Source organism: Lagenorhynchus albirostris, chromosome 3 (genome assembly GCF_949774975.1).
Source record: "Lagenorhynchus albirostris chromosome 3, mLagAlb1.1, whole genome shotgun sequence".
Taxonomy (NCBI): Eukaryota; Metazoa; Chordata; class Mammalia; order Artiodactyla; family Delphinidae; genus Lagenorhynchus; species Lagenorhynchus albirostris.
The window spans coordinates 146348152-146362745 of record NC_083097.1 but is presented as its reverse complement, the minus strand read 5'-3'; the positions used below and the strand labels follow the sequence as shown (position 1 = coordinate 146362745).

General features: G+C 33.1%; 1 protein-coding gene across 1 annotated transcript in view; it reads right to left on the bottom strand.

Moving 5' to 3' along the window:
* RANBP17 (RAN binding protein 17) overlaps positions 1-14594 on the bottom strand; it is a 316339-nt gene that overhangs the window by 243452 nt on the left and 58293 nt on the right. The window contains exon 13 of the mRNA XM_060144179.1: positions 2327-2432. Coding sequence (XP_060000162.1) covers positions 2327-2432 — 106 coding nt within the window. The remainder of the gene's footprint in view (positions 1-2326; positions 2433-14594) is intronic.

Sequence of the window (14594 nt, the reverse complement as noted above, 5' to 3'; positions counted from 1 at the left end):
CTAAAGAAAAAATTAAAATTTTCTACTTGGCAGATACTTTTGTTTATTTCCTGTTATATATATTTTTCAGGAAAATAGTGCCAGTGGGAAATTCTCTACTTGATGATGAAAGCATTAAAAAAAAAATCGAACTAACTATAGCAAAAACTTTACTAAATATGTAATATTAAAAGATGTTACAGAAGTAAATTGTTCACTTGGTTTAAAATTAATCAAAGCAGGGCTTCCCTGGTGGCGCACTGGTTGAGAGTCCGCCTGCCGATGCAGGGGACACGGGTTTGTGCCCCGGTCCGGGAGGATCCCACATGCCGCGGAGTGGCTGGGCCCGTAAGCCATGGCCACTGGGCCTGCGCGTCCGGAGCGTGTGCTCCACAACCGGAGAGGCCACAACAGTGAGAGGCCCGCGTGCCGAAAAAAAAAAAAAAAAAAAAATTAATCAAAGCATTTTGAGAATGCCCCAGTCATATTTTAAAGTGGTTTGATATTGGAAATAATAAATCTTAAGAAAAACTAAAAATATTTGTTCCATTCAGATTCAAATTTCATTGAAATGAGGTAGTTTAAAGGTTAAAAAGGGTATGAAATGAGAGAGAAATCTCTATTCAAAATGGCAACAAATTTATTAAACAGTTAGGAATATATTTAAGAATAATAATGAGGGAGAATATCATACTAAAGACTTCAGTAGGGTGATAGTGGTGTACTAATAGACTTCCAAGATCAGTGGAGAAGAATGAAAGGCCTAGAAAAAGACATGAGAATTTTGTGTAAGATACATGCAGCATTTCAAATCAGTAGAGGGTGGGGTTTGACATTAACTGGTTAACACTTGGAAATTTTCGAAAAAGTACATAACAAAATAAATGTTGGATATATTAAAAATTAAATATAAGCTGAAACCATAAAAGATCCAGGAGAAAATATAGCAGAATATTTTTATTATCCAGGTGTGGAACAACCTTCCTAAACATGAGCATTGAAAAAAGTATGAAAGAAAAAATTCATAGATCTTAATATATAAACGTTTAAAGCCAGAAAAAAAGCAATTTCTAAAACAAATTAAAACATATGGAGAAAATGAATAGCAAAATGAATAGCAAAATATTACAATCTTTGATATATACTGATATATACTGATATATACTGAGTTCTTACGGATAGATTAGGAAAGAAAATCATAAAAGAAAACCAGGTGAATGATACAATCTACATATAATAAAAAATCACGAAGAGAAAATAGAAATGACAAGAAAAGGAATGGAAAAGAATGTTTGACACCACTTGTAAACAAAGAAATACAAATTAAAATGAGATATCAGTTACCTATGAACTGGCAAAGATAAGAATCCTACCACCTAGTGTTCAACTGCCAAAAAAAAAAACCAAAAAAAAACCCAATAGCCTCTCATGGCCTTTGGGCTCAGAGGATAAACTGGTACTTTTCCAGAAGGCCATTTGGTAATGTGTATTGAAAGTCTTTAAAGTGCTATATACTACTCAACCAGCTATCTAGCTTTTAGGACCTAACTCTAATAAAATTATTTTGATCTACATAAAGATATAGCTAAAAGAATATTCACATTTATAATAAGGAAAAATTGAGAAACAACCTAAAATTCCCAAAGCAAGGACCTATCTAAATTACGGTATAGCTTAGAATATGTCATGTCTAGATAAAATGTTTATAAATAATTATTATGTTTGAGTTTTTAAAAAAGAATTATTTTGGGGTTTTTTTTGGTAATATAGTGCTTACTATTTGCCAGGCATTGATTGTCCTAAGCACTTTAAAATTATTTTTAAATTATTAACTTAATCCTTATAACAGCCCAAAATGAATTAGATATAGTACTAGTATCCCCATTTTAGTTTACAAAACAATATTATAGTATAATTTTTTTTGAAAAAATGTTGAGAAATACACATGTAATGTACATATACTCTCAAACATTAAAGACTCAAAGATCTTTACCAAATGACAGTAGTTATTTCCAAATTAATATATAACTTTCTTTTCATTTAAATCTTTAGTGTTCAACAAAAACATGTATTACTTTGTTATAAAGAAAGCTGTTATTAAAAGTGAATTAAAATATATGGAAAACCAGCTTACTCATATTATTCATATGAATATATTTGACTATACTACTTATTAGAGATATGACTTTTACAAATCACTTAAGCCTTGGTTTTCTCATCAGTAAAAAGGAAAATAATACCTTCTCCAAAAGGCCAAGTACAAAATGCTTTAGCTCATAATAGCAGCTCAGTAACTAAATTTCTAAGTACTTAGTAAATTTCTGTAAATTACATGGCTACTACTTACCGACAGGATAATTCTCCATCCATAGCATCATGTTCATCTGTACTGGTATATGTTAATCTTCCTCCAACAACTGTCCCAACCAAGTATACCAACCAGGCAAGACGTCCTAATATATAACAAGGAAAAAATCGTTTAGAAAGTATTGATAGAAATAAAGCTTATTTCTCCCGATATTCTAAAATTAGCAAAAGTTCTTCCAAACAAGTGATAAACTACTGTGAACTCAGTTCTTGACAGTGTGAAGAGTTGGATTTTAAGTTCACCAAGGTAGTATAATAGTGAAAATGACACGTTTTAGAGCCAGATACAACTATGAATCCCAGCTCTACCAATCTGCTATGTGATCTTGCATAAGTATGTCTTCTTTGGAGAAATGTCTATTTAAATCCTTGGCTCAGTTTAAAATTGGGCTATCTATCTTTTTTATTATTGAGTTGTAAAAGTTCTTTATATATTCTAGATACAAGTCTCTTGTCAGACATATGATTAGCAAATATTTTCTCCCATTCTGTGGGTTGTTTTCATTTTCTTCATGGTGTCCTCTGACGCACAGAAATGTTAAATTCTCATGTGGTACATAATGCTAATTTTTCCTTTGTTATTTCAGCTTTTGCTGTCAAATCTAAGAAACCATGACCAACCCAAAGTCATGAAGATTTAGTCCTATGTTTTCTTCTAAGTGTTTCATAGCTTTAACTCTTACATTTAGGTCTATGATTCATTTTGATTTAATTTTTTGTGTATGGTAGGATATAGGGTTCCAACTTCATTCTTTTGCATGCAGACATCCAGCTGTCCCAGCACCATTTGTTGAAAAGACAATCCTTCTGTCATTGAACTGTCTTCCTACCAGTCAAAAATCAACTGATTACAAATTGGAGGGTTTATACCTGAACTCTCAACTACATCTCACTGATCTAGTGTCTACCTTTACATCAATACCACACTGTCTTGATTACTATTGCTCTGTCGTATATTTTGAAATCAGGAAGTGTGAGTCTTTCAACTTCGTTTTTTTTTTTTCAAGATTACTTTGGATATCCTGGGTCTTCTGGATTTCCACATTAATTTAAGGATCAGCTTGCCAATTCCTGAAAAGAAGCCAGTTGGGATTTTGACAGAGATTACACTGAATCCATTAAGTCAATTTGAGGAATACTGCCTTCTTAACAATATTAAGTCTTCTGAACCATGACCATGATGTCTTCCAATTTATTTAGATATTTGATTTAATAATGTTTTACAGTGTCAGTGTACAAGACTTAACACTTCTTTTGTAAAGTTTTTACCTAAGTAGTTTATTCTTTTAAAGGCTATTGTAAGTGGACTTGTTATCTTCATTTTTGATTGTTCATTGAAAATATATAAACCCACTGTTGATTTCTATTGATCTTGTATCCTGCAACTTTGTTACTCTTTTGTTAGTTCTAATAGTTTTTTGGGATCTGCCATTTTTTCACTTTCTTACACCCTTCATGTCTTCTCTACCATGCTTACCTACCTCCAGTTCTACTGTCTATCATTATAATCTCTGTCTTGCATACAATGTCAACGTCTCTCCTCCTCTGACATATGCATCTTACAAAACCGTAATTGTTTAAATCCAATTCTCCACCTACCCTTTGCCTATCCTCACACAGCTTAATGTACCTGCAAAAAGATACAACCATATTGACTAGTCTCACTTTGAATGCACCTTCTCAGTCAGGTCTTACACAGCTATCCTATCAATTTTCAATACCTAGACTACGGTAGTGTGTCTTCAAGATACCCATCAATTCCTTCCCTCCATGTATGCAATTGCCATCAGGAAGTGGAGTCTATTTTTCCAATCCTTCGTAAGTCTGGGCTGTACTGTGACTGCTTTGACTAAAAGAATATGGTAGAAGTGACACTTATTCCAGCACTGGGCTTAGCCTTTAAGAGAACTGGCAGCTTCCTCCAGTCTCTCAGGGAATGTTCACTTAGGGGAAGCCATTCACCATGTAAGAAGACCACATACCCTGAGACCTAAAGGCTAGCCATATAGAGACTACATGGAGAGAGAAATGCCCAACTATAGCCCATTCATCAAATATTCCAGCAAAGAGAACAGACTTGTGAGTAAAGAATCATTCAGGTGATGTCAGCTGCAGCTGTCACCTGATTACAGCGCCTGAAAGACACCAAAGGAGAACCATCCAGTTGAAACTTATCAATCCCAGAGAACAATGAGAGATAAGAATAAAATTGTTATTTGATAAACCACTAAGTTTTGGGCAAAAGATAACCAGAATACAATCTGCCAACATTTCATATCCACCTTTCCTGATTCATTATTTTTTTTAATTTTACTTATCACTTTCTAACATAATATATATTTTATTATTTATCTTGCTTTGTTACTTGTCTATTCCAATAGAATGTACACTGCATGATAGCTGTTATTTTTTCTGTTTGGTTGTCTATTGCATATCCAGAGCCTGAAACAGTGCCTGGCATACATAAGTCATCAAACAGACATGGGTTATTGAATTAAGAAATCATTACACAGAAAATACAGCATGAACCAGGCAAGAAGAAGTTAACAGCTTATTATCAATTTAGTAAATATTAAAATGTAGAGTTATTATTAAAAATGAATGTTAATGGTACTTACATTTCTACTGCTTAAATAAAAACAGCTTCTTAAAGCACATTCAATGCAAGGTATGATCTAGTCTAGCCTGCTATTTGCAAATTCATCTACTTAGTACAATTTATTTGTAATCCCCCAAATCAATACTTGTGATCATTCATGGACAGATGCAGAACAGCAAATAATTTAAGTTGCCCAATGTTCACATTCCAAGATCAGGTAAAACAAAGCAACAATCTGCTTTCTTGTTTCATCTCTCATACTATAAACAGCTAAGTATCCCTTTTTGGTATCCTTTTGGTATCACATTGTTTTTTCACTTTTGTGCTCCTTGTTTATAATTTTACTGTTTAAAATAGTCAACAAGAGTAGTGCTAATGTGTTGCCTAGTGTTCCTAAGTGAAAAAAAAAGCTATTATGTACCTTGTAGAGAAAATAACACGTGTTAAGCTTCGTCCAGGCATGGGTTGTAGTGCTGCTGGCTGTGAGTTCAATGTTAACAAATCAATGATATATATTAATGTAAAGTATCTTTAAGCAAGAATACATAACACAAGGTTATATGTTGATCAGTCGATGAAAATGTGACCAGAAGCCTGCAGGAACCCAACCTGTATTTCCCCTAAGAGCAATGGTTTAATATTTGCTAATTCAGGGTTCACAGAAACTTCATAGAACATTAAATACCAAATAAGGAAAATTGACTGTATTTCTCAGAATCTTACAAAGGTTATCATCAATAGATTGTGCTCCAATGTGTGTGGGGCATACACATTTTATATAATTGATACAAATCTAAAACATTGTGACCATAATCTTTGGTGAATGTAGTATAATAACTTACCTGCCTATGAGAGTCATTATTTTAAAAATATCTTACTACAAATTATTTCTCAAAATGAAAAATATTATTTAAATCTAAATAATAACCTTCTTTATATATTTTATCTATTTAGATTCTTAGATACTAATTTTGCTTAAAGTAAGCTTCACTATTACTAAAGATAGCAAACATTTAAATAATACTTAACATGCACTAAGTACTATTTTAAACATTATATGTACTATCTGTACCTATATTTATTTAGTGTCACAAATCCCTATTAAGAAGTACATGATTCAAATATAGGCAATGGATTTCCAAGAGTCCATTCTCATACCATTATGAGATATGTACCACTTCCTCTCAAGACTGATTAAAGGAAGTACTTGAACAACACAGTGGTCAATCAGCTAGACAGACCCTGATGATCCAACAACCTCTTAAGTGTTTATTTAATACATTTTAATTCCTAATCCTGACTGTTCTCCACCTGTCTCCCACATTTTTACTACAGATGAGACTGCATCTCCCTTTGGGATCATTTCTAGGGCATTCACACTTCTTTTGATTCCCAAACCAGCCACCCTAAAACCAAGTATATGTGACACATGAAACTAACATTTGTTGAATAGCTGAATTTAAAATAAGCAAACTTACTTTTGGAGTTTATAACTAATGTAAATGTAGAAACATCTGCCTACTAGCTCTTCATAAAACAAGCCATCTTGAAAACAGACACTGATTATACATGTAACTTTTATATTTCTCTGTTGGAAGATCAATATTTAAAAATGGAGGCAATACAATTTAGCCACCCAGAGCACAACTTGGATTCAAATTCTGCCTCTACTATTTATTATGCTTGTTACTCAATCTTTTTGGCTTTAATTTCCTCATTTATAAATATGAAAAGCTAATAATAATTGGCTTCTGACAGCACTGAATGGTATTCTGCATGTAAAGTACTCCTAATAATTCCTGCTACAAGGGCTGACTAAATGTTGGCTATTATTATTAAATAGCTATACTGTTTTTAGTTCTTCTATATCATAGCTACGAAAGCCATAAAACATATCAATATGGAATATTTATATGTCCATTCTAAGTTTTACTTTCAAGCTGCTCAAGAAAATGAAGTCACACGATGTTTAAGAATTTTTAAGTTCTTCCCTCTCTACCAAAGAGGCTTTTCGCAATTAAAGCTACTTACAGTTAGCTGTGTCTACAAACAAAAACCCTGAACTGAAAAAAACTCTCAAGAATTTTCAGAATTTTCAGAAAATTCATTTGCTGAATACCTACTATGTGCCATGTTCTGTCCACTGGGATATAACTAAATATGTATAAGGCAGGGTGAGAAGGGAGAAAGAGACCCTATGCCCAACAGGTTGAACCTGGTGAGAGAGAGAAAATTGAAAAGATGATTTTTCAATGCAGTGTGATGAGTATCACTGTCTAATAATAAATATTAAATATAGGACAAGAATTTCTCAAATTTTAATTTTTTATTCTTTAATTCATTTTATTTTGTGACCTTGAAATTAAGGCTTTGATATCAAAGAATGCTATGCAAAGATAGCATGTGATCAATTGTGAGCATTTTTTCTAAAATTATGGTAAATTTTGAATGGAAGTTTATTCAGAGAGAAGTAGGATGTATATTTATTCTTTCCCTGTTTTAGAAAGCAGTGATTTCTATTGTACGAGACAAAAAAGCAGGAATTTTTAACCCTAAAAATTAACAACTACTAACTGAATAAATTAGGATTAGTGTTAGAAATGAACAATGCAATGAAATATAAAGGCATTTTAATTAATCTATCAAATACAATTTTCCTATTTCACTGAATGACTGATATTTCTCATACACATTAAACCTTACCCTAAAACTCTAGAATATTAGAGTTACAGCATTTAGAATAATAGATGTTAAAAAGTTACATTGGTTACGGAATTATATCCACGAAGTTTAAAGAACCATGTAAAGCCATAAATCTAAATTGCATTTAGAAATTTAAATATCCTATACATGAGTTTCATATCTATAATTTTATTTAAAAAAATCTCATCTTAGATTACATTTCCATTATAGTTTTTCATTTTTCGATTTATTCTGAAATGTTCAGGGCACTTGTTCAGCAGCTGTTCAAGGACAGAACATTTTTTCCTTTAACAAAATAATTATTGCTGTAATAATCTGTAATTATGGTTTATAACTGCAATAATCCCAAAGAAATCAGTCATTACCCTAGATCACAAGTAATTGTTAACTACTGTTAATGATCTATTTCTTAGGGATTATTGTTTTCGTAAACCATGACCATATCACCACGAATATGGAAGAGCAAGACAATATAATACAAGTGAGATCATAATATAATAATAAACTTATTTTGTAACATTAAAAGCCATTAAGCATTAAATTAAAGCACACATAACGAGAGCATATAACTTTCTTTGTTCAACACTAACTGAAGTCTTTACACAAAAGAAATTGAACACTACATATACAGCAGTACAAACTAGAACCACGCTAGGCACTTTTCATAATATAAAACAATTATTTTTGAATAGACCACAGATATTTTTAAAGGGCAGACAGACTCTTTCTCACTAACCTTTTGACTAGAAGAAAGGAAAAAAATATCTATTAAACATTTCCATGTATCAGGCATTATATTAGAAACTTTGAAATGATCTTTTATTAAAACTACAACTACAAAAACTCCCTGAATTTGTATTAGTCAAGAATCAGGTCTGGGGCTTCCCTGGTGGCGCAGTGGTTAAGAATCTGCCTGCAAATGCAGGGTACGTGGGTTCGAGCCCTGGTCCAGGAAGATCTTACATGCCACAGAGCAACTGAGCCTGTGCGCCACAATTGCTGAACCTGCGCTCTAGAGCCCGTGAGCCACAGCTGCTGGGCCTATGAGCCACAACTACTGAAGCCCGCACGCCTAGAGCCCATGCTCCACAACAAGAGAGGCCACTCCAATGAGAAGCCCGTGCACCGCAACAAAGAGTAGCCCCCACTTGCCACAACTAGAGAAAGCCTGCACACAGCAATGAAGACCCAACGCAGTCCAAAAAAACCCAAAAAAACAAAAAAGAATCGGGTCTGACATTTTATTCAATAGATAGGCCTATTTAATACCAATAAATGATTACATTTCAATTAATTCCATTCATGTATCTTAGAACAGCTATACTTTCTTCCAATACCCTTTTGTAGGAAAAGAAGTCTTTGATTTTACAACTGAATCTTTTTACACTGTAACTAATATTTGATACATATGAACGAATATATGTAATGTATGTAAAATACAGTCTTCCCTCAGTATCCACAGGGGATTATTTCCAGGATCCCTATGGATACAAAAATCTGCAGATGCTCAAGTCCCTTATATAAAATGGCACGGTATTTGCATGTAACCTATTCGTAACCTCCATATGCTTTAAATCATCTCTAGATTACTTATAAACCTAATACAATGTAAAGTCTAGGTAAAGAGTTGTAAATACAATGTAAATGCTGAGTAAACAGCTGCTGGCACATGGCAAATTCAAGTTTGGCTTTTTGGAACTTTCTGGAATTTTATTTTGGGGGGAATATTTTCTGTGGTTGGTTGAATTAGCAAGTGCAGAAACCTTAGATACAGGGGGATGACTGTATGATAAAACAAACTCCTGTGAACCCCCTATCCAATTTAACAACCAAGGCATTACCAACACTGTCACACCTACCTCCATACCCCGAACCTAGCTTCCCCCCTTACCTTGCACCCTAGAAGTAACCATGACTGTATTTGATGCTTACTATTTTCTTGACATCTTTTTGTTTTATCACTTACAGATATATTCTTAAACAATATATTTTTAGTCTCACTTGTTTTGGGGCTTTATTAAGCATTTCATACTACATATAGCTTTCTGAAAATTGTTTTTTTTTTCCCCACTAATTATTTCTGAAATTCAGAAATAATTACCTGTAGTTCATTTTTTAATGTTATATAATACTCCATTGTATAACTATATTATGATCTGTTTATCCATTTTCATGTTGATGGACATTTGAGCTTTTTCCATTTTTTTGCCTTTAATAACATTAAGGCTATGAACATCCTCATGCCATGTCCTCTTGTTTAGAAGAGCTTTTCTAAAGGACATATCTAAGACTGGAAGTGCCAGGTCAGAAGGTATTCAAATGTTCCACGTTTCAAGGTAACACCAAAGTGATTTCCAGTCTATTTCCAAGTGACTATACTTTATATTCCTACCAGAAGGATGTAAAAATTCCCTTTGATCTACATTCTCCTGTAAGATTTACTTTTGCCAATCTACTGGAAGTAAAATGGTATCTCATGTGCCTTGATTTCCCTTTCTCTTATGAGTAGTGACACGCTTATTTGTATCTATTGATCATTTCCCTAAAGAATTGCTTGTTTTATTGATTTCTAGGATTTATTTCCAGGTTCTTCTAGATCCTTGCTTGGGTTAGTGTGCGTGTATGTGTTGCAAATATCTTCTTCGACTTCTGGTATTTTTTAAAAAAATCTTGTGTTGATTTTAAGTTATTTTTCTAGAAATTTACTAATTTCGAGTTTTCTAATTTGTTGATTTCAAAAAATACTATGTATAATTTTATCTTTTAAACCTCTGCTGTATCTGTAATTGTATTTCCCCTCTTGATCCTAATGTTATTTGTGAATTCTCTTTTCTTCTTATCTCATGACAGGTTTGTCAATTTTATTAGTACTTTTAAAGAATTAACTCTTGATTTTTTTGATATTACTGAATCTTTGTTGTTTAGTTCCTTAATTTCTGCTCTTTGTTCCCTTCTTTCTCCTTTCTTTGGGTTTGATCTGGTCCTCTCATTCTAACCTCTCAACTTGGATGCTTAAGTCACAACATTTCAGCCTTTCTTGTTTTTGTGAAATAAATTTCCTACTGAATTCCAAACATGTTGTATTTCCACTTTTCTTTGTTTTTTAATTTCCTTAAGACTTCTTCTTTTACTCCATAATTACTTAGAAGTATGTTTATAAAATTACCAACTTTATGGAATTTGTTATTTTTACAGGTTGGCTTTAATTTAATCGCAAATTGGTAAGAAAATCTGGACTCTATGATACTGTCATTGAAATTTGTTGAGACTTGCTTTATGTACTAATACTTGGTTAATTTTTTTAAACTGAGATATAACTGAAATATAACATATTAGTTTTAGGTATACAACAAAATGATTTGATATTTGTATGTATTGGGAAATGATCACCACAATAAGTCTAGTTAACATCCACCACCACAGTGTCACAAATTTTATTTTCTTGTGGTGAGAACTTTCAAAATCTACTCTCAGCAACTTTCAAATATGCAATATAGTATTATTAACTATAGTTTCCATGCTGTATATTACATCTTCATGATTTATTTATTTTATTACTGGAAGTTTATACCTTTTGACCATCTTTACCCATTTCATCCACTCCCCAACACTACCACAGCAACCACCAATCTGTTCTCTGTATCTACAAGTTTGTTTTGTTTTGTTTTTCAGATTCCACATACAATGAAATCATACAGTATTTGTCTTTCTCTTAGTTCACTTAAAATGCTCTCAAGGCCAACCCGTGTTGTCATAAATGGCAAGATGTTCTTTTTTATGATTGAATAATATTCCTTATATACTAATATATATAATGTATAATAATTTTACATACATATGTTTATGTGTACACACACACACCCCCCACATTTTCTTTATCCACTCCTCCAGCAATGGATACTTAGGTTGCTTCAATGTCTTGACTATTATAAACAAGGCTGCAATGAACATGGGGGTGTAGATATCCTTTTGAGTTAGTATTTTCATTTTCTTCAAATACTTAGAAGTGGAATTGCTAGATCATATGGTAGTTCTGTTTTTAACTTTCTGAGGACCCTCCATATTGTTTTCAATATTGGCTATACCAATTTACATTCCCACCAGCAGTGCACAGGGTTCCCTTTTCTCCACATTCTTGCAAACAGTTGTTATATCTTGTCTTTAAGATAATAGCTATTCTAATAGGTGTGAGGTGATATCTCATGGTCGTTTTGATTTGCATTTCCCTGAGAATCAGTGATGTTCAGCACCTTTTCACGTATCTGAGAGCCATTCGTATGTCTTCTTTGGAAACACAGCTATTCAGATCCCCCGCTCATTTTTTAATTGGGCTGTTTATTTTTTTGCTATTGAGCTCTGTGAGTTCTTTACATATTTTAGATATTTGCCCTTTATCAGATATGTGACTTACAAATATTTTCTCATATTTGGTAGGTTGCCGTTTCATTTTGCTGATGGTTTCCTTTGCTGTGCAGAAACTTTTTAGTTTGATGTAGTCCCACTTACCACTTACTTATTTTTGTTTTTGTTGCCTTTGCGTTTGGTGTCAAGTCCAAAAAATCACAGCGAAGACCAATGTCTAGAAGCTTACTACCTATGTTTTCTTCTAGGTGTTTTATGGTTTCAGGTCTTATGTTCAAGTCTTTTTGATTTGAGTTATTTTTGTGTATGGTGTTATTTTTGTGTATGGTGTAAGATAGGGGTCCAGTTTCATTCTTTTGCATGTGTCTATATAGTTTTCCCAACACCATTTATTGAAGAGACTGTCCTTTCCCCATTGTATATTCTTAGCTCTATGTCATAAATTAACTGACCATGTGGACATGGGTTTATTTCTGGGCTCTCTATACTGTTCCACTGATTTATGTATCTGTTTCTATGCCAATGCCATACTGCTTTGATCACTATAGCTTTGTAATATAGTTTAGAGTCAAGAAGCATGATGCCTCTAGCTTTGTTCTTCTTGGTCAATTCTTTTAAAAACATGCCACATGTCCTATTAATATTTTCTAATTGTTGGTTCCAGCATTTTATAAACATCAATTCAATAAAGTCTGTTAATTATATTGTTCAAATCCTTTTGATTTCCATATCTGATTTATCAACAATAATTTGCAGAAATGTACTGCAACTCCTCATTATAATGGTACATATGTCAATTTCTCCCACAGGATCACCATTCTTTGCTTGACGTTTTGAGACTATTTTAAGGTACTAGATATTTGAAATTGTTATACCTTCTTAGTATACAAACAATTATCTCCAGTTCTAGTAATGCTTTTTATCTTACAGTCTTGTTTGATATTAATATAACTACCCCAACTTCCTTTAGGATCGTATTTACATAGCACATTTTTTTTTATCCTTTTACTTTCAACTTTCTATGTTTTAAAGGTTTGAGTATGTCTCTTTTTTTTTTTTTTTTTGGCGGTACGTGGGCCTCTCACTATTGCGGCCTCTCCTGTTGCGGAGCACAGGCTCCGGATGCGCAGGCTCAGCAGCCATGGCTCACGGGCCCAGCTGCTCCACGGCATGTGGGATCCTCCCAGACCGGGGCACGAACCCGTGTCCCCTGCATCGGCAGGCGGACTCTCAACCACTGTGACACCAGGGAAGCCCCGAGTATGTCTCTTATAATGGGCATTTGGCTCACTGGAATATTTTTTTAAATATTCAACTTTATAATCTGGCTTAATTGTAAATTTAATTCATTTATGTTTATTAGATTAATAATGTATGTGGAATGCTCCTACTATTTTATTTTCTATTACTGTCTTTCTTTTTGTCTCTCTTTTCTTGGCTTTTTAAAACACTGAGTTTGCTTGTTTACCTATTTCATTATTTTTCCTCTACTGTGTGATGGAAGTTAATCACATATCTTACACTTTTGTTACTCTTGAAATTTTACCATCTTAATTCTCTTCCAAAATAAAACAAGGCATTAAGACAATTTTAATTCTTATCACATCCCTCTCTCGTGTACTACTGTTTATGGTAGTTTCTTTTTTAATTTCACAAGTTAAAAACAATAACTTTTTTAAAAATATAAGGCTATGTTTGTTAAGATTTGTGTGTTTACCAATTTCTGTGTGTTCCTTTCCTTCCTCCTGGAATCACGTCCCTTCTTCCTGAAAAATAATCTTTAGAACGTTTAATGAAAACTTTTAATAAAGAACCTCAGTAAAGATCTACTGGTAGTAAAAATTCTGCTTTCACTTGTCCAGAAGTGGTTTCAGTATCTTTGTTTATGAAAGATACTTTTGCTGACATACAGTTATACGATGGCCATTACTTTGACTCAATTTTTTGAAAATAATATTCCACAATCTTCTGGCTTACATTTTTACTGTTGAGAAGTGAGTTTTTCAGACTATTTTACATTCTTTAAGCTGCTTTTGAGATTTTCTGTCTTCAGAGCTACACAGTTTGACTAAACTGCTGGTTTTTTTGACTGGTTTTTTGGATTTGCTGTATTGACAGATGCATGTCTTTCATTAATTCTAAAAATTTCTCAGAAAGAATGTTTTCCATTATTGCTTCTGTTCCATTCTCTCTATTCTGTCTTCTGGGATCCAACTTGCCATATCTGACCTCTTCATTCCATCTTTTAACTTCTCTTGTAATAGCTACTTTTGACTTGCCTGGTGGTTCAGTGGTTAAGATTCCATGCTTCCACTTCCAGAGGGCACAGGTTTGATGCCTGGTCGGGGAACAAAGATTCCCACGTGCCATGAGGTGCGGCCAAAAAAAATTAAAAAAGTAAAAAATAGAAAAATAAATCCTTCACCAGTTTTTTTTTAAAAAAAACAAAAAACAGTTACTTTCCTTGTTTCCTCACATTCTTAAAAATTTCTTCAAATCTAACTGCCAATTTTCTAATTCTTTCCTCAGCAGGCTCTAATTTACTGTTTAACAAACTCATTAAATTTTAGATCACAAAAAATAT